General features: G+C 38.9%; 1 protein-coding gene across 1 annotated transcript in view; it reads right to left on the minus strand.

The window, feature by feature from the left end:
- Positions 1 to 21,878, minus strand: part of ATP2A2 (ATPase sarcoplasmic/endoplasmic reticulum Ca2+ transporting 2) — a 57,274-nt gene that overhangs the window by 30,302 nt on the left and 5,094 nt on the right. Inside the window, exons 4-5 of the mRNA XM_028116488.2 lie at positions 18,088 to 18,192; positions 12,838 to 12,976 (exon numbers count right to left, since the gene is read on the minus strand). Of these exons, the coding sequence (XP_027972289.1) occupies positions 12,838 to 12,976; positions 18,088 to 18,192 (244 nt within the window). The remainder of the gene's footprint in view (positions 1 to 12,837; positions 12,977 to 18,087; positions 18,193 to 21,878) is intronic.

Below are 21,878 nucleotides of genomic sequence, written 5' to 3' on the forward strand. Positions count from 1 at the left end.
CAAGACCTGAGCTGAAACTTAAGAGTTGGATGCTTAACCGACTGTGTGACCCAGGTGCCCCACAGAAAAGGCCTTTTTACGAACTGGTTATATGTAGGGAGAAAAAAATCTACTGTGACAAATTCTACCAGCTATTCAAGTCTTTTCTAAGGAAAAACTATATATAAGATCAGAAATTACCTCCTAAATATCACTATTGTTTTTGAGTTTAAATGGCTCCTAGGAAAAGCAAGCTGTAATAGAATTAACCTAAATTACTTAAACATTTAACTATGACTCAAACATTTTCATTATGTTTCCGATTTGAGTCATAGATTTTTATAGTCAGACAGAGTGAATGAAATTCCTGACATGAGAAGCCCACTTGCCTACCTTCTCCAGGCCTCAGAGTGAGCAGGGAAGGAACATCACAAATCGCTAATACCAAGTTTGCTCCCAGTCCATTTTTTGGGAGTATTACCCATGAGAAGACTCATCTTTCAAAAATGCAAATGTTTAAAAAAAAGAAAAAAGCAAATGTAATACTCTTATTTAAACTTAAAATGTTTCAATAGTGGGACGCCTGGGTGGCTCAGTCGTTAGGCGTCTTGCCCTCGGCTAGGGTCGTGATCCTGGGATCGAGCCCCGGATTGGGCTCCCTGCTCCTGTGTCTTGCTTCTCCCTCTCCCTGCTCATGTGTGCTCTCTCTCTCTCTCCCCCTCTCAAATAAATAAAATTTTTTAAAATAAAATAAAATGTTTCAATAGTTTCTTCCTCCCAGAACTGAGATCAAGTTAGTATCTTAACCGTGGTTTATAGGACCTCCCAGGACCCAGCTGCTGCTTGCTTCTTACCACAGTCCCCTTCCTCTAACACAACACAATGGTTTCCAAGTCCTCAAAGTTCTTTCTGAGTCTCTCACACCCTCTCTGCTTCACCCCATCTGACCCCACCCAGCAAGGCTTTCCGTGAACTCCCACTTTAGGTTGCTATCCCTTTCAATGTGCCCACAGAGAGCTGTCCTTTCCTTTTCCAAGGCTCTCACACCACGTGCTTGGTAAGTCTTCCTACTCAGTCACTGCTCATTTCCTAGTCCCAAGCACTGTGCTACTGCACAGTGGGCACCAGATAAAATATCTGTCAACAAATGAAGTACTTGCACACATTATTTCCTTTAATAAACCAGCATCACAGATTTATGACGATTATCAAGTTGAAGAACATCACAAAAAGAAGAACAATGAAGAGAATCAGGACCAAAGAGATCTCAGACTTGGCTGAGCTGAATGAGGCAACAGTGACTGTTACTTAAATTCTACATTTAGACTATCAACAAAAAAACCATGTATGCTAGCAGAGATCGGAGGTGTAGGGGAAAGAGCACATGAGAGAGCAGGGCTTTAGCTGGTAAGGCAATGAAGGTTGCCAAAGAAGTGTCCTTAGCCTGTAAAAGCAGAGTGTCTAGACTATCAACCAGACTCCATTTACATAATGGCATTAAGTCTGGGCACCAAAGAAAACCATCAAGATGGTAAAGGGTTTGAAAATAATTACATGAACAGCTGAAAGAGTTAAAACTAGCTTGGAAATTAAAATTTTAGCATAGGGCGCCTGAGTGGCTCAGATGGTTTAAAGTCTGCCTACAGCTCGGGTCATGATCTCCAGGTCCTGGGATTAGGCTCCCAGCTCAGAGAGGAGTCTGCTTCTCCCTCTTCTGCCTCTCCCCCTGCTTGTGCTCTGTCTCTCTCTCAGATAAATAAAATCTTTAAAAAAATAAAAATTTTAGCATATACCACACTATTTGCACTCAAGAGTCTCCGTTCCACCACAACTGTCTCTTTCAACTGGACAAGCTGCAGCTGCTCCAGGTTCTAGTCATTTAAGTTCCCTCCGGTTCTAAAAGGGCCATGAATTTACCTTCATCCACCTAATGGGTCTATCATGGCAGGAGGAATCAAACTTTTGTGTGACTAAAAAGTGAAAAACTAACGTACAGAACAGATGAGTATATTGTAGCTAGTAATAAGGAATATTTTATAATAAAACAGACTAAAAATGGCATAGCTGGTCCTAAAGAGCCAAATTTCTGGTGGCTGGAGGTGTAAGGTAACAGCTCATGAGATGCTGCAACAGCAGCCCATCACTAAGCAAGCTAACAGCACACAGTATCTGGCATACCCACCAACAGTTTTCTCATTATTACAAAAGCCTGCTTTTTAAAAGGTGAAAACCCGTTCCTCAGTCCCCTCATCCAAATAGATACCAGCTGTTAACATCTTTCTCTCCTAGGCATCTATGGATAACACTTACTAAAACTTTATTAAAACAGAAATCACAAACCTTTTACATTAATATATACTTATCTGTCTCATGCTTTTTTAATGGCTGCATAGTGCTAACACCCACTAAAATTTGGGGAATGCCTGCTTATTCCATACCAACCACTGCCATAAGGGCTTTATGGGTTACTAACAACCTTCATAATTCTAAGAAAGAGGTGGTTATCTTCATTCCCAGTTTACAGATGAGAAAAATGAGGCAAAGCAAACTTGCTCAAGGTCACAGCGTTTATATCCACACTACACAGTCAGTCAGTTACCATTTTCATGGCCATCTAGCCATTTCTTATTTTTCCTATTACACTGTTATATGCTGAACATCTTTGTGCACTGAGATTACTTCCGGAGGACAGATTCATAGAAGCAAAATTTTCCCACATATACTCCCACCAAATTTAATCCTTGCCATTTCTTCATTCTCAATCTTCTATTTTTCTGAGCATTGGAATACTTTATTTTTCAAAATTCTTTTATCTTCAAGATCAAAGTTGTTTTACATTTTTACATAGTCAAATCTGGTGGTCTTGAAAGTTCTGTATCACACTTAGGAAATGTGTTCCCAATACAATGTCCTTTCTTCTGATTTTTCCAAAATCTTTATCAGAGTGACATGGATGGAGATGGTACTTACTGGTACTGTGACTACCTCTGAGTCATGGGGAATGGGGAGGAGGTAATTACAGGAAATCAGGAAATGCCAGCCCCAGGAGATTTAGGTGAGGCTTCAAGATCAACTAGTCCATCGTGATCTGATGGTTGAGGGAGACCTTCCTGAGTCCCTTGTTTCTCAGGTTCTTAAAAGTCTTAGCTACCCTGACTGATGAATGAAGGGCCCTAGGTCTCAAAACTCTCTGCTTCTAATACATCTGCGCTGATTTCTATAAGACTATTTGCTCTTCTGCTTATGTACAAGTTCTTAAGATTAAGAACTTAACATCTCTCATTCTGAAACAGAACTATGGCTTACAGGAACACCTAAGATACCGATTTCTACACTATCTGGATGCAGAGGCTCAGACTTACACCTCCAGCTAGCCATTTTTTCTTCTATCCTTCTCACTGCGAAACAACTCCATACGGGGGGAAAAGGCAAGAGAGCAAACCTGCTCCCCACCGTATTTGGTCATACATTTTTGCTTCTACTTCTCTGATCCACGTTTATCATTTTAGAGCATTTGGGTTTTTTTGTTGTTTTTTTGTTTTTTGGGGAGGCAAGTAATCTCTACTCCCAATGTCAGGGCTTAAACTCATGATCTCGAGATCAAGAGAGTCTCAGGCTCTATCAACTGAGTCAGTCAGGCACCCCAGGTTTATCATTTTAGAAACAGGTAAAACCTATTTAACAATGTTCCAGCAATAGTATGTAAATTGCTTAACAATATTTTGCTTGATTACACTACTTAATTATACTTCTTTTCCCCCTCCCCAGTTTGAGATCAACATATAACACTGTATAAGCTTAAGGTGTACAACGTGATGTGATATATGTATAAACTGCAAAATGATTACTACAATTAGTTAATACATCCGCCAGCTCATAGTTATAATTTTTTTCCTTGTGAGAAGAGCTTTTAGCAACTTTCAAATATAGAGTGTTGTTAACTATAGTCACCATGTTTGACATTACATCCCCTGAACATCTGTCTTACAACTGGAATTTTGTACCTTTTGGCCACCTTCACCCAGTTACCTCACCTGGATGTCCCTGGCAAACGCCAATCTGATCTGTTTCTAGGAGTTTTTGTTTTGTTTTTTAGATTCTACATATAAGTGAGACCACACAATATGTGCCTTTCTCTGACTTATTTCACTTAACACCCTCAAGGTCTATCTGTATTGTTGCAAATGGCATGATTTCCTTCTTTTTTATGGCTGAGTAATATTCCACTGCACATATATAACACATTTCTTTACCCATTCATCCACCAACAGATGTTTAGGTTGTTTCCATGTCTTGCCTATTGCAAACAACACTACAAGTAACATGGGGGGGTACAGATATTTCTTTGGGATAGTGATTTCCTTTCCCTCAGATATATACCCAGAAATGGAATTGCTGGATCATATGGAGTACGTACTTTCAAAAAACATTGCTCTAAGCAGCTAACCAGATCTGAAGGCCTGTTTTGTCTGTTTTTAAAAGAGCTCTCAATGGGGCACCTGGATGGCTCAGCAAGTTAGGGGTCTGACTCTTGATTTCAGCTCAGGTCATGATCCCAGGGTCCTGAGACAGAGCCCCAGGTCAGGCTCTGAGCTCAGCATGGAGTCTGCTGAGATTCTCTCCCTCTCCCTCTCCCAGTCCCCCCTTCAAGTGGGTGCACACACATGCTCTCTCAAATAAATAAAATAAATAAATAAATCTTTAAAAGAGCCTGTAAGTATTAAAGAGGGCACGTTCTGCGTGGAGCACTGGGTGTTATGCACAAACAATGAATCATGGAACACTACATCAAAAACTAATGATGTAATGTATGGTGATTAACAATAAAAAAATTAAAAATAAGAGAGCCTGTAAGACAAGAATGATATTTACAATTTTAGAGGCTTAATTAAAAAAATTATATATATTTTTCTACAGAGACTGTGTGGGGCCCACAGAGCCTCAAATATTTACTAAAAGGCTCTGTATGCCAAACAAAACAAAACAAAACAAAAAACACCTCTCTGCTCTACAGCACAGAATCTTGGGTATTTGTATTAGCGGTTAGGGAGCTTGGCAGTTATGGATCAAAGTGTTTGCTGACTTTCAGACTGCTCCAAATCCTTTTTTTCCTAAAAGCAAAAGTACACCTGGACTCATGGCCCCAGTTAACAAATGATAAGACCGTGTTATCAGAATCAGACATCTTCTAGAGCCAGAAAGCTCCTTAAAAAAGCCTACTCCAATTACCCAATTCTGTAGAGGTTAATCTGTCCAGTGTCATGCAGAATTAGAATAATAATCCAGGTTCTTTTGTCAATCAGTCATCTTTGTATTTTACAACTTTGTCTTTCCTTTCCCTCAACTGCTTGGAAACATCGCTTCACAGGTTATTAATTTCCATTACTGGAAGGTGACTATCAACAGTGGAACTTTTCTTCCCTTAAATAGTTGCCAAGTTTAAGAATTAGTTTTTTTGCTGACTAAATCCCAAAACTGCTGGCAGTACTTACTGAACATTAACTTTTCATTGTAGGAAATAAATCAATCTCTTTAGAAGCTAAAGCAAATGTAATTTTAGTTAAGACTGTCATTTCTATCACATAATCTTAAGATATGATTTGCTCTAAAGTATACTTACTATAGGACAGAAATCATCTAAGGATACTTCTGTCTTTGTACTATTCACCAACTCCAGGTTACCAACACACATAAAGTTTGTTGTTTTTTTTTTTAAAGATTTTATTTATTTATTTGACAGAGAGAGAGAGACAGCGGGAGAAGGAACACAAGCAGGGGGAGTGGGAGAGGGAGAAGCAGGCTTCCTGCAGAGCAGGGAGCCCAATGCGGGGCTCGATCCCAGGACCCTGGGATCATGACCTGAGCCGAAGGCAGACGCTTAACGACTGAGCCACCCAGGTGCCCCCATAAAGTTTGTTTTAAACAATCCTGAAAACAATGGCCTTGAGAGTCAATAAATAACCCCCCAGGCATACTAGAACCCCTAAAATTCTGAAGTGAAGACTTTTATGACTACCATAGCTTGCTTCACTTTGTAAGATTAGCAGATAATCCAGAAAACATAAAAATATGGATGTTTGTTTCTCATAAAATTATACCTGATTTTACTAATTTGGGTTTCCAGCCATCCAAATATTTTCCTGGCATTAAGGTAATACAAAAGTGCTGTGGCTTCAGATGTTGAAAATGTAGTAACTATCTCCGTATTTTACTTGCCAAAGCAATTTTATTTGGCTCCTATATTCTAGATACTTCTAAGGTTTACATAGCATTTGCTATGCATGCTTACACAATGTCTCCTTGGAAAGGTTATTATCTGGTATAGCAACATCTGAAATTTAACTTCCTTAATCCCTACATCTCCCCCTCAAAAAACCTCCTGGTCCAGAAAGTTCAGCAAAACTACTCTATACTCATCCAAAAGCTAGCAGAAAGGACTTTATCACCTGAATTTAAGAGATGAACCTTGTATCCAAAAAGATGGCTACAAAAAGATCTTTTTTTTCCTAAGTATCCAAATAGTAACTCCACACTTGCTTTTATCTCCAAAATAGTTCACAATATTCTCCAGTTTTTCAATTCATCAAAGAATCCCTCAAACTTAATTTCGTAATTTAAATGAAAATATAAAAGTTACCATGTCTAAAAGCACAGATCGTCCCATTTATCCCTTAGGCTATGTAGACAGTAAGACTGACTGCCAAGAAATAATTTAGATCTACACTTAAAATTCAAGTTCATTTCTTTGGTTCACAGAACTGAATTACTGTGCTAAATGCCAAATGGCAGAGTCAATCAGATTATTAATCCTAATAAAAGTAAGTTAAAAAGCCTCAACATGTATAGTTTTAATGTTTTAATAAATAAACACTTATTTATCTGTCGTCACAGTATGTTTATCCAAAAAGGTTCCATACATCCTTGTACATGTCTTAGGATTACGTGTTACCCAATTCGGTGACCCACTGGTTCTAGTAATTCAGCAAAACTATGATTTCTAATTTGGATATAGATACACAACCACCATGAAAAGTCACCAAACAGACCAAACAATATATTGACAACCTAAAAATTAAATTGTAATCTAGCTTCAACATGATAAGGGCCACCTACAAAAGCCACAGCTAACATAAGACTTCATGGTAAAAGACTACACTTACCCCCTATGATCAGGAACAAGACAAGGATGTCTACTCTTGCCACTTCTAGGGCAATTAAACAAGAAAAAGAAACAAAAGGCACCCAGATGGGAAAGACGCAGAAATATTTGTTTGCAAATAACATGATCTTATTTAGAGAAAATCTTAAGGGCTCTTAAAAAACTAGTAAGATTCCAGCAAGATTGCAAGGTTTAAGATACAGACAAAAATCAATTGTATTTCTATACACCAGCAAAGAATAATCTAAAAATGAAATAGAGAAAACAATCCCAATTACACATAGCTTCCAAACAAAAAAAAAACATAAAATACTTACAAATAAACAAGTGCAAGACTTGTACACTGTAAACAACAGAATGCTAAAATAAAAGACCTAAATAAATGGAAAGACATCCTACATCATCATCCAAGGGGCATTTTCTTGCACTGGAAGATTTAATGTTGTTGGTGGCCATATTCCCCAAAATTATCTATACAATTAACATAACTCTTACCAAGATCCCAGGTTTTTGTTTTGTTTTGGAGAAATCAGCAAGCTAATCTTAAATTTATATGGAAATGCAAGGGACCCAGTATACTCCAAACCATAAAGAAAAACAACGAAGTAGAGAGGACACAAACTCAATGATGTCAAAACTTACTACACAAAACTACAGTAACCAAGACAGTGTGGTGTTGGCGTAAGGACAGACACACAGATCAATGGAATAATAGTCCATTTGTAGTGGAAAATGTGGTCAATTGATTTTGGACAAGTGTGCCAGGACAATTCAATGAATGTCTTTTCAACAAATGGTGCTCAGACAACTGGATATCCAAATTGCAAAAGAAGGAAGCCCAACACCTACACACCTCCCACCACATAGAAAAACCTTTGTGACCTAAGATTAGGCAACAGTACCTTAGGACACCAAAAGCACAAGCAACAAAAGAAAAAAACTGACAAATGGGACTTTATCAAAATCAAAAATATTTATGCTACAAAGGACACCAAGAAAGTAAAAAGAAAACCTACAGAATGGGGAAAATTACCAGAAAACATATCTGATAAGACAGGATATGTAAAAACAAAACAAAACAAAACCTTACAGATCACTAAAAAGACAAATAACCCAATTTAAATAGGTAAGGATTTGAAAAGACATTTCTCCAAAGACAACATACTAACAGAAAATAAACATAAGACAAGATGCTCAACATCATTAGGAAATTTGGGAAGATACCACTTCATGGCTAAAATTAGAAAACAAAGATAATATCAACTGTTGGTGAGAATGTGGAGAAACTAGAACTTAAATGTTGCTGGTAGAAATGAAAAATAACGCAACCACTTCAGATAACAGATTGGAAGCTGCTCAAAATGTTAGAGTAGTCATATGCCCCAGCAATGCCATGGCTAAAGGCGTACCTAAGAGATTGAAAGCATATGTTTACACAAAAACTTGTACACAAATATTCACAGTAGCATTATTCATAATGGCCAAGAAGGGGAAACAACCCAAATGTTGGTGAACTGATGAATGGATAAATGTGGTACACCCGAACAATGGGATATTCAGCCATAAAAAGTAACGAGATACGTTATACACATGACGAAAAAAATACGAGACCCATGCTGCATGAATTCTGAAAAACAATATACCAGGTGAAGAAGGCAGTCTCAAAGGCCATATATTGTATGGTCCCATTTATATGCAATACCCAGAATAAACTGTGGCTGCTGGGGCCTAGGGGAAAGGGGCGGGGGGAGTGACTACTAATGTTCTGCATCCCTCAGAATGGTCAAAATTCAAGAACAGTAGTATACAAGAGCCCAATGTTGAAGCACCGCACATGCTTTTAGCAATCCGTGTACAGTGGGGGAAAGAGTAGGAAGGAAAAAGCATTAAACTATTAGAACTGCTTGCACTCCCCACAAAGGTTTTAGAAAGAGGTGAAAGCAGAATGGGGGTTTAAACATGTTTATTGCTTAAAATAGTTACTAGTAAGTCTATTCACCTAAGATGAGGGATTTAAACTCATCTTCTTAATATTAAACCGATTGTTTTTTGAATAGTAAAAGAAAGGCAGTAGTTGCCAGAAGCTGGAAAAGGGCTTAAAGGGAAGTAACTGTTCAATGGGACCAGAAGGTCAGTTTGAGAAAATGAAAAAGTTCTGGAGATGAATGGATGATGGTCTGGAGATGGTCGCACAACAATGTCAATGTGCTTAATGCCACGGAACTAATACATTTAAAAACAGTTAAAATAGTAAACTTTATATTCTGTGTATTTTACCACAACATATACACAAATAAGGGTACTCCAGTAGACTGGAAGTTTTAGGTCACACACACTGAATCAATCATTATTTGTCCTTCCTAAACCATCAAACACATACAAACATAAAAATACTACATTATAGGAAATAGAATTTCACAGTGGGCAAGAAAAGTCAGGTAAATAAGGGCTATAACCAAAGCTTTGCCACTGTGAGATCTGGGTAAATTAATAAATTATATAAAGTTTGCTCAACTTCCCAAAAAAGGCCAGGAAAGTTCGGTGGTATTGAAAACGAAAAATAGAGGCCTGTACGGCTAGAGCATAAGGAGAGGCATGAGATGAAATCATACAAGCAAGCAGGAGCCATACGATGCAAGGTCTTTTAGGTGAAAAGAATTTTATATTTCAGGTGCAATCAGGAAGCCACTGAACAATTTTAGCAGGTGAGTGAACAACAGGACCTTTAGGAAATTGCTCTGGCTGCTATGTAGAGAAAGGACTGGAAGAAGGTGACAAAGGAAGCCAGAGCCCAGTAAAGACACAAGGACAGTCCCAGTATGAGCTGGTGACTGAGGAAACAAATTCACAAATTTGGGTTTGTTTTGGAGACAGAATCAAACGGTCTTAGAGAAAGATAACGAGAATGAAGGACCAAGATGACTCCCAAGCTTCTCTCAGCTACTTAGGTGGTCAGAATGACATACTGAGACAGGAAAGCCTGGAGAGCAACCAGATTGAGAAGAAAAGACAAATCCAAAGAGGAGCTGGTCTTTATCTCTTCAAAAGGGAAGATGCCTTGAAGGTCAAGGTTACAGCTTCCTCTGACACTATTTACCACTGTCACTTACTGATGCAAACTCAGGATAAACGCTTGATTGGTAATTTCTCTAACTTTTCTTTTTTTAAAAGATTTTTTAAAATTTATTTGACAGAGAGAGACACAGCGAGAGAGGGAACACAAGCAGGGGGAGCGTCAGAGGGAGAAGCAGGCTTCCCGACAAGCAGGGAGCCTGACGCATGGCCTGATCCCAGGACCCTGGGATCATGACCTGAGCTGAAGGCAGACACCTAACGACTGAGTCACCCAGACGCCCCTCCCTAACTTTTCATATAGACTCAATGTACTGATATAGCCTAACCAGCATAAAAACTCTTAAAATATTTTTAGTGTGAGAGGCTGAAGAGTATACGAGTATATTACCAGATTAAACTGGAGAAAAGGAAAACATATGAAGTCAAATGGAATCTCATACACAAATTTAGGTGACATTATCAGCAACTGCACCTCTCACATACGTACATCTGGAAAGACAAACCATCTTCCTCTGAGGTTTCCTTCCTCAATTACAAGCACCATCACCATCCAGTCACCTCAATCAGAAATCCTGCCAGTGGCTTTGATTCTACATTCCAAGCCCAGGCAGCTCCACACACCCATTTGGTTATTTTTTTTTAAAGATTTTATTTATTTGACAGAGAGAGACACAGCCAGAGGGAACACAAGCAGGGGGAGTGGGAGAGGGAGAAGCAGGCTTCCCGCGGAGCAGGGAGCCCGACGCGGGGCTCGATCCCAGGACCCTGGGATTACGACCTGAGCCGAAGGCAGATGCTTAACGACTGAGCCACCCAGGCGCCCCCCATCTGGTTATTAAAATATGTCACTCAGCATTGAAATTTGAGACTGTCAAACTATAAAGGCCATAATTTCATGCCCAAGGGAGATTCAATTATTTTGGGACTGGGCCTGGTAAAAACTTTAAAGGGTGCCCCCAGATGATTCTGATGTGCACCTCCGCTTAAGAACCACTATTCATAAACTCAAAATCCTTCCCTCGTTATTCTTAATGCTACTGCTCTCATTATCTCTTGCCTCATCACCTTTGGCCTAGACTATCAAATAGCCTATCTCTAGCCTTCCCCATTCTGACCTATTTTCTGTTATCACAGCCAGAATTCCCTCTCTAATTCTTATTTTTGCTATAAAATCCACTGTGACAAGTGGTAAAAACTGAATGAGGTTGTCGATTAGACAAGTTCTGTATCAATTTCCTGATTTTGATAATTGTACGGAACTTATACAAAGAGAATGCCCTTGATTTTATAAATACTCAAGTATTAAGGATAAAGAGGCATCATGCTTACGACGTACTCCCAAATAGTTCAGACAAAAATGTGTGAATGTATAGGTATCAACTGAAAAAGGATAATGCACATGTGATAAAACATTAACACTTTTGAGAATCTGGGTAAAGGATATGTGGGAACTGTTACTATTCTTGCAATATTCTTAATGTCAAAATTAGTTTAAAAAATGGATTTTTAAAAATACAATCCTGTGTATTTGACAGAAAAAGAGAGAGAGCGAGCACAAGCAGGGGGAGTGGGAGAGGGAGAAGAAGGCTCCCCACCGAGCAGGGAGCCCGACTCGGGGCTCCATCCCAGGACCCTGAGATCATGACCTGAGCTGAAGGCAGACACTTAACTGACTGAGCCACCCAGGCACCCCTGTATCTTCTCTTATGATTTTCTTAATAACATTTTATTTTCTTTAGCTTACTTTAAGAATACAATATATAAAACATACAAATATACAGAACGTCTTAACTGACTATGTTCTGTATATAAGGCCAACAGTAGTCTAATAGCAGTAAAGTTTTTGGGAAGTCAAAAGTTATACATGGATTCCTGAGCGCCCCAACTCCTTCACTGTTCAAGGATCAACTGGTAAAAAGTATTCGGAGCTCAGCAAGGTGTGAAAAACCATGACACTGTGAATAATCTGATATAACTCTCCAGCAAAAAGACTAGACTGTTCTTATTGGTTCTGGGCATTCAGGGCTGCCTAAAAACATGGTACTGATCTTGAGCAATGAGAATACAAACCCCTTTAAGATCTGTGGAGAGCTCTGGCCTTGCACTGAATTCACAAACTGTTTGAAGGTTTTTAAAGCTGAGACCCCTGGCTCTGTGTTATGCAGAAGTATTTTAAAGCAGAGCTTTTTAGGGCCGGGAAATTACCCTTAACAATCTACTTAGTTTGATAGTTACAAGTATGACTAAACATTTGTATCAGAATCAAAACAGGAAAAACTATGTAGCCCTTAACTAGCCTTCTAAATTGCTCACTTCAACTAATTGTCAAATAGAGATTAAGTTCATTATTTCACTAGTGCTAGTGTCTTACCATGGACCAAAAGTATTAAGTACAACTGGGGAGTGGGAGAGGGAGAAGCGGGCTCCCTGCTATGGGGCTCGATCCCAGGACCCTGGGATCATGACCTGAGCTGAAGGCAGACGCTTAACCAACTGAGCCACCCAGGTGTCCCTGAGCACAATTTTTAAAACACTTAATTATGAGTCTTGAGAAAGGCTTTTGAGAAAGGAATGCATTAAGACACACAATCTAGAATAAAACAAAAATGACAAACTCAACTCACCAGCAATTTCTACAATATCACCAGGAACGATGTCTTTAGCTTTAATCCGCTGGACACTCTTTCTGTCCTGTCGATATACTTTGCCCATTTCAGGCTCATATTCCTTAAGGGCTTCGATTGCATTCTCAGCATTTCTTTCCTATAAAAAAGATAAAAGTAGTAAACACATACTTGCCACTGCAATTAGTATTTTAGTCCAAGGAATCAAATCTTAGACTTCCAAACTTTAGGAAAAAAGACACAAAAGATGCACATTAATGATACTTGTAAACAATTCACCTAAGATGATAAAACACCAGGCTCTTACAATTTTGTGCTAAAAAATGAAGAATTAAGCACCCTAACAGACCTGAACAGGGAATAAAATCCTAACAAGAAAAAGCAGTTACAGAATCTGTTGTCCCCAAGCCCACTGTGTAACAAGGCCCTCACCTCCAGTCACAGCCACACCACTGAAAACTGATCCTGTCTCACATGAAAAGTGATTGTCTGGGGCTGGACTGCCTAGGTTCACTCCAGGCTTTTCCACTTAACAGCTGAGTGATTGTGCATGAGTTACACAACACACAGGTTTGGTGCCTACAAAACCTGGACACCAGCACTACTACCGCAAGGGCTATGAGGATTTACAAACTATTTAGACTGTGTTTTGGCAAATAATACATGTTATGAGTGATGAATTAAAATCAAGTTACAGGGCGCCTGGGTGGCTCAGTTGGTTAAGCGACTGCCTTCGGCTCAGGTCATGATCCTGGAGTCCCGGGATCGAGTCCCGCATCGGGCTCCCTGCTCGGCGGGGAGTCTGCTTCTCCCTCTGACCCTCTTCCCTCTCGTGCTCTCTATCTCTCATTCTCTCTCTCTCAAATAAATAAAAAAAAATAAATAAATAAAAAATAAAATCAAGTTACATCTCAAATCCTAGAAATCTCTGCAGTAGTGAAGACTAATAAATGGTTGGAATCTCATCATAGAACTGTCAGTGCTGGGGTGCCTGGGTGGCTCAGTCATTTTAAATATCCAACTTTTCCTTTAAGATTCATTTATTTTGAGAGAGAGCATGCACGTGCATGGGTGGCAGGGCAGACAGAGAGCGAGAGAGAATCTTAACCAGACTCCATGCTGAGTGTAGAGCCCGAGGTGGGGCTAGAACTCATGACCCTGAGATCATGACCTGAGCTGAAGCCAAGAGTCAGACGCTTGACTGAGCCCCCCAGGCTCCCCAAGTAGCTGACCCTTGATTTCGGCTCAGATCATGATCTCAGGATTGTGAAATCAAGCCCTGTTGGGCCCTGTGCTGGGTGTGGACCCCGATTAGGTTTCCCTCTACCTCCCTTCCACCTCCCCCTAAAAAACCAAAAAACAAGAACTGCCAGTCCCATAGCATATATACATTTACTGTAATACTGTATACAAATATATCAAACCTTAGTCATACATAGCTTTTCTTTCCAAATTTTGAGATGAAAGATGTAGAAATCAAAATATGTTAAAAAAAAAAAAAAGGCTACAGGAAAGTTCAAGGGAAGGAAAAAAAGAAAAGAAAAAGAAAAGCACATGTGCCAAATTTGTCTGCTCTCCTTTTGGAGAGTAAGCAATTAGAAGTCAAGGAGCAAATCTACACAGTGCATGCCCAGGTGAGGTTACTCAAAGCACAAAGGAAAGGATTCATTTCTCTCACTTCTCACTTCTTGCCTTCTGATATAAAGCTCAATTTAAGCTTTTATTTTTTTTAAAGATTTTATTTATTTATTTGACAGAGAGAGACACAGCGAGAGAGGGAACACAAGCAGGGCGAGTGGGAGAGGGAGAAGCAGCCTTCCCGCTGAGCAGGGAGCCCGATGCGGGGCTCGATCCCAGGACCCTGGGATCATGACCTGAGCCGAAGGCAGATGCTTAACGACTGAGCCAGCCAGGCACCCCAAAGCTCATTTTAACCTTATCTGGGTAGAATTTACACACAATACTATATGATTTCATTTTTTAAAAAAAGATTTTATTTATTTGAGATAGAGCGAGAGAGAGAGAGCACACAAGCAGGGTAGAGGGGCAGAGGGAGAGAGAGAAGCAGACTCCCCACTGAGCAGGAAGCCCAATGCGGAGCTCAATCCCAGGACCCAGAGACCAAATTCTGAGCCACCCAGGTGTCCCTGTAATCTCATTTTTTACCTTAGTGTAAGAATTATGGTCTGTCGCAAAAAATCCCAAAACCTGCTTAAAGTGAAGTTAGAGGGCTTAAAACTGAAAGCGAATGGCATGAGTCTCACTTTAAATGTTTACATCTGTGAAAAAGTATAGAATACGTTAAATTTGGGAACCTCATGATAAAAATAATTTCAACCCCATCAGATTTGCTTAAAGAATATTATCTGTATCACCTTGTAATTAACAGAAATGCTAGAATATTTAATTCTAATTAAATGTCATTGCTATAAGGTCCTTTTAAGTTCAAATGCTACTGATATTGTAAAAGAATAAATTCTCAGCACTGCTGCTATTCAGTTAGTCAAATTTGAAACCACTTTTTTTCATAGGACTACCTCTCCCATTTGTTAACTGTGGCAGTTTTAATTCCTTTTCTCCCTCTTCAAGGTCATGTCAGATAGAGTTTAACTAGATTGCTCAAGGTTGAGAGATATCCCAGGAGCACTGTATTTTACTTCTACTCAAAATCAGCAAAAGTACATTTAAATTAGAAGCATTAAAGATAAATTATCTCAGACCCCAAGGACAAAAATGCCAATTAAAATTCCTTTAAAAGACTTCCTCTCAACTCAAATGATCAAAAGGAATATTTAGAATGTAGGGGTGGGAAAGGGAAACAAATGATCATGTATTCAAATAGGTTATATCCTGTTGGTGGGAATGCAAGCTGGTGCAGCCACTCTGGAAAACAGTATGGAGGTTCCCCAAAAGGTTGAAAATAGAGCTACCCTATGACCCAGCAATTACACTACTGGTATTTACCCCAAAGATAAAAATGTAGTGATTCGAAGGGGCACGTGCTGCCCAATGTTTATAGCATCAATGTCCACAATAGCCAAACTATGGAAAGAGCCTAGATGTCCATCAACAGATGAATGGATAAAGAAAATGTGGTATATATATACAATGGAATATTATGCAGCCATCAAAAAAAGTATGGAATCTTGCCATTTGCACGACATGGATGGAACTAGAGGGTATTATGCTAAGTGAAATAAGTCAGAGAAAAGACAACTATTACATGATCTCACTGATATGAGGAATTTGAGAAAAAAGACAGAGGGTCATAAGGGAAGGGAGGGAAAAATGAAACAAGACGAAACCGGAGGGGGAGACAAACCATAAGAGACTCTTAATCTCAGGAAACAAACTGAGGGTTGCTGGAGTGGAGGTGGGTAGGAGGGATGGGGTGGCTGGGTGATGGACACTGGGGAGGGTATGGGCTATGGTGAGCACTATGAATTGTGTAAGACTGATGAATCACAGACCTGTACCCCTGAAACAAATATTAAAAAAAAAAAAACAACCCCAAACAGTTCTATCAAGTGCTCACTTCAGCAGCATATATACTAAAATTGGAACAATTCTCGATCTCTCTAGTTCCCAATCACTTGTCACCTTCTTTGATGACACTGGTCAGCAGCATGTGCCTCCCGCCAACCTCCCAATACTACCTTACACTCTACTTATAACTTCCCTTACTTCCAGAAGCAAGAACTCTTCAGTATTGCTCATACCATTCTGTATACTATGTAAATGAGATTAAAACCTAAGAATGTTATTTTTTAAACTAAGATAAATATAAAAGTCCTGTGAAAACTGCTGTAAAATTTTACTTCAAATTTGGATTAAGCCTGGGCCTAGATTCAAGTCCCAGATACTCTGTACTACCCATATAGCCTTTAAGAAGACAATCACTCTGAACCTCAATGTCACACATCTGTCAAATGGGAGTATCGTTTGTCTTATAAGATCACTATAACAATGACATGGGAATGTATGTAAAGTATCTACCTAGTAACTAGCATAAATTATTTAATAGGAAAATATGTATTACTAGCTTGAGAAGGACAATCTAATGCTGTATATTGTTTCTTTTGCCTATATTATTCACAAAGGGATCACTTCTACTTAAATATAAACAACTTCAGAAAAAAATTAAAATAAGAGAAATATAGCACAATATTTTCTTCTAAGTAGACCATCCTTCTATATGAGCCCACTACATAAAGGCCTTCATGTTTATTAATAAGATCAGAAGTTTACAATTTTTTTTTTTAACGATTTACTTATTTTAGAGAGAGAGTGCAATTGTGTGTGTGTGGGGTGGGCAGGGCAAAAGGAGAGGAAGAACCTCAAGCAGATTCCCTGCTGAGTGGGAAGCCTGACATAGGGCTGGATCTCGCGATCCTGAGATCATGACCTGGGCCGAATCAAGAGTTGGCTGCTTAACTGACTGAGCCACCCAGGCACCCCAGAAGTTTACAATTCTAACAGGACTAAGTATGCTTATAAGATGTTTCCACTTTAAGAATGTAGATGCACTCGGGGTGCCCGGGTGGCTCAGTCGTTAAGCGTCTGCCTTCGGGCTCACATCATGATCCCTGGGATGGAGCCCCACATCGGGCTCCCTGCTCAGTGGGAAGCCTGCTTCTCCCTCCCCCACTCCCCCTGCTTGTGTTCCCTCTCTTGCTGTGTCTGTCAAATAAATGAAATCCTAAAAAAAAAAAAAAAAAAGGAAATTTAAAGTCCTCTAAACTACATATATATAGAATAGCAATTACATGAAGGGGGGGGTGGGTAGGACTCCCACTATATTTCTGTAAACTCACTTCCATTCTGTGAGTCAGAAAGGCCTGGGCAACTGAGGGAAAACAGCCGGAAGTATGCTCTGAAGGGAAAAAAATTTTTACAGCTTAAAAAAAAAAAAATCCAAGGAGAATAAAAATGACATTGAATTTATGCAACTTTTCACAGGAAGCAGCTAGGAAATATACAGATACTGACTCTCAAATCTCCTGGTTTTCCTCAAATAGCTTCTCTCATCCATTATTCTTAACTCCATGCTGCATGAAGGATGAGCAATTTTAACAGTATATACATGCAGGAGAGGTCTAAAATGTTGCCATTAAATAAACAAAAGAAAAAGCACATGTAGATTTTCCAGAAATATTTTTAAGTCAATACATCAGGAAAAAAAAGAACAGATTAACACAGTTTAAATCACTTATATAAGTTGAACTCTAGCACTGCAGAATTTTTGCTTACCTGCCATACACCCACAATTGCATTGGCTACTAATATAAGTAAAATTACAAAGGGTTCTACAAAGGCTGTAATTGTTTCTTCACCTTCTTCAAACCAAGCCAAAACCTAAAAGAGAAATGGCATGTGTTAGAACTGTAATGTGTTTTTAGGCTTAGTGCCACTTGACAACAAAAGTGGCTGGCACTAAAGGAACTGCAATATATAAAATCTCTCTTCTTACCGTCCCTAGAAACAAATGGTGGCAAAATGTAATGACAGCAACAACCAGTTTATTATGTCCCTTGTTCAGAGTAATTCTTGAGAATCAAAACTATGCAACTTCTTAATATTCTTCAAAAGCTATTTTTCACATACTAATTGTTTTAAAATCCAAATAAAATACTTTCTGGGAAATAAATCCCATTCATTTTACATGGATATATTCAGAAGAAATAAAACTTAAATTCTCTATTTTGTTAAAGTAAAAGGCAATCATCTACAACTTTGTTGATTTGCTTAATATTCCTACAAATAATATCTATAGGCATAAATTCACTGTAAAAATCACTTGATCATGGACTCAAAATTATAGAGTACAATAGCATCCCGGTTATTTTCAATGGTATCAATATAGGTCATCTCAAAATTACTCAAGGTTGTTCTGCAATCAGGAATGTATTTTCAAGGTTATCCTCCATATGACATCTAGTATAGCAATTCAGAACTTCAGAGAGGACGGAAGTCCACAAATGTTATTTATAACTGGATACAGAACACTGCCCCAAGGAAAATGAGCAGAAAATTAACTTCTAGCTCACACAACTATAACCTTGTCAGGATGTAAAAGCTACAAGTTAAGAGAAGATAAACTTCATAATTGAGCAAACTTAAGTTGATAAGAGAAACCAAGAAATGAATCTTTAAGAATGATGAAGAACATGGTAAAAGAGTCATCTAAAAAGTTAAAAACTAATTTTTGTGAAAAACTGCCAATCCAGAAAGGATGTCAAACATATCTAATGATTCAATCTGGGAGATAAGATTTGCCTTTGTTTTTTAGCATTGCTTAAAATGTCTGCATATCTCACAAAAAAAATTTTTTCTTTAAAAGACCGATTTAGTAAACAATCAAAGCACTGGTTTTGATACTTTTTAATAATCCAATATGACTCATGGCAATAATGAAACCATTTAAGTTTATACTTAGTGGAATAGTATAAGGTAAACTTTTATACAAACAGTAAACAACCAGAGGTAAGACAAGGCCTAACATGAATTTTGCAAGTAAGATAAGGGAATGATGAATGAACAAGAAATATCAACCTGAGCAGCAAAAAAATCAGGAGACACCAGGACCGGGTCCTGAAAGGTACCGATGGCCACTGACAGCTAGTGAACTAGGGCAGGCAGAAAACCAGAATGAATATAAATGTTGCCGCAGGCTTTCAACAGGGCATGCCTGGTGTTAAGGCCAGGCCTAGTGCCAAAATGAAAACTTCTCTAGGAAGTTATAAATTTTGATAGATGCAAGATCACAGCTGCTTTGATACTAGCCTTTCAAACATTTGCCAAGGAGAGCATATCAGAAATAAGAAACTTAATTAGCTCTTGGGGGAGAAAGATCGCTCAACCTGATGAGCAACTAGGACCTTTTGCAAAAGGTCAGTGAGGCATTAGCAACTGTAAGAGAAGCTTCACGCCTTGTTAGAGGGTAGGGACTTCCCTCTCAGCGGCTGGGCCTCAGGAACAAACTTAACTACTCCAGACAGCTGGAGCAAAGGGAACACTACAGCAAACAGTTACAGGACTATCAGAGCATATCTCTACTTTTAAAAAAAAAAATGTGTGGTTCCTCTGCAGAAGTAGAATTTATCAATTATGTAAAAACCCTAATCTGTACAATGCAGTAACCTTTTCTTCCACTACAGGACTTCAGATATTTGTGTGTAAGAAACCCAAGCATTGGGGCGCCTGGGTGGCTCAGTCGTTAAGTGTCTGCCTTCGGCTCGGGTCATGATCCCAGGGTCCTGGAATCGGGCCCTGCGTGTGGCTCCCTGCTCCGCGGGAAGCCTGCTTCTCCCTCTCACACTCCCCCTGCTTGTGTTTCTTTCTCTCTCTCTCTGTGTCAAATAAATAAATAAAATCTTTAAAAAAAAAAAAAAGAAACCAAAGCATTCGTAATTATTTGAAGGTTCCACAAGTGTATTAATTACTGGTTGATGAGAAACTAGCGGGCAGATTTCTCAGCGTGGAAGGCTGATGCTGAACCTATTTAAAATCAACCATCAATTTCCTGAATACTTTTTAAAATGTCTATTTGAGGACGCCTGGGTGGCTCAGTTGGTTAAGCACTGCCTTCAGCTCAGGTCATGGTCCCGGGGTCCTGGGTCCCATATCGGGCTCCCCCTGCTCTGTAAGGAGCCTGCTTCTCTCTCTGCCTCTGCCTGCCACTCCCCCTGCTTGTGCGCTTGCACACTGTCAAATAAAATCTTTTATAAGATAAAAATAAAAACTCTACTTTGAAACCACAAATAACCCAAATAATCAAATGCTACAGCCGAAAGTGAAAATCAACCCATATTTCATTAACTGGTAAGAACCAATCCAGTTGATTATGTTCAGATCATATTATGGAGTCCTTCATGGTTTGTGCTATTGAAAGGAAACCTAGTGTACATGGGATGATGATGCTACAAATGAAAGGTCCCAGGAGATGAGGGAGTGAAGAGAGTGTGACACATTATTACCAAAACGAAAGATGCCTTATTAGCATTATAGCATAGTCAGTTCATAATTATGGCTTATCAAGTTATACAAAATATGTTCATATGGGGGGGTAAATGTTTCTAAAAATCTTCATTGGAGAATACATTGAACATAAATGATTACCTATTTGTATTGCCTTTTGTTCACCACTGTATCCCCAGGGGCCTAGAAGTGTCTCTGGTACACAGATGATGCTATTTACTGTACAGAAGCATGAATGAATGAAACAAAATCTCATATAACCTGTAAGGTACAAATCCTGAGGGGATATTTGAACTTAAACATCTAGAGCAAGAAGTAACCAACTTCATCAACACTATCAAAGGAAAGTGGAAGAAAAAGCTACTGCAGTTAATTTTAGGCATAGTGTTTCTTCTTTGCTTTGCACTATTAATACAGGAACAATACTTGTCTTCTGGGGCTTATCGAATCCAGCAAATTCAAAGTTTCAAATCTGCCAATCCTATTCAAGGTAACCACTTACTAATGAGTACTCGACTACATCCTAAACTGCTTCAATAGGGTAGGATAGGCTATCTTCTAATTATCTGTAAGACTGATCTCTGCCAATCACAGTAACTTCTGACAGGACAACCAGAAGATGCTGGAGAGCAGAGTTTAATGAATAAAAGCAAATTTTAATCCAAGGTAAAAATGTGCGTTCCAATGGGAGACAGTCATAGTTCTGTGACTCCATTATCTTAGCTTCATGTTGGGATAATGTACGAAGCACTCAATGAGATCCAAAAAAAGAACATGAGAGATCATAAGCACATTTTTAAGACGGAGGGCACCTGTCTGCATTCCTTTGTATCCTTAGAAACTCGCAAGGACGCTGCGTACTCAAATACTTCAATGAATGAAGAAATTTACATCAAAAACTAAAAGGTTTTAAAGAGGAAATCAAAGTTAAACATTTCACAAGAAAGAAAATGTATCAACAATAAATGTTATGACAATTTTCTGGGGTGGGAAACAAAAATTCTTTTAGCCATTAAAAAAAAGGTATGAATTAGACTACATTCTTCTGATCCACACATAAACTT

This window comes from Eumetopias jubatus, unplaced genomic scaffold (genome assembly GCF_037043125.1).
Source record: "Eumetopias jubatus isolate StellerSeaLion01/CBP00866 unplaced genomic scaffold, mEumJub1_p1.0 scaffold_16, whole genome shotgun sequence".
NCBI classification, from domain to species: domain Eukaryota; kingdom Metazoa; phylum Chordata; class Mammalia; order Carnivora; family Otariidae; genus Eumetopias; species Eumetopias jubatus.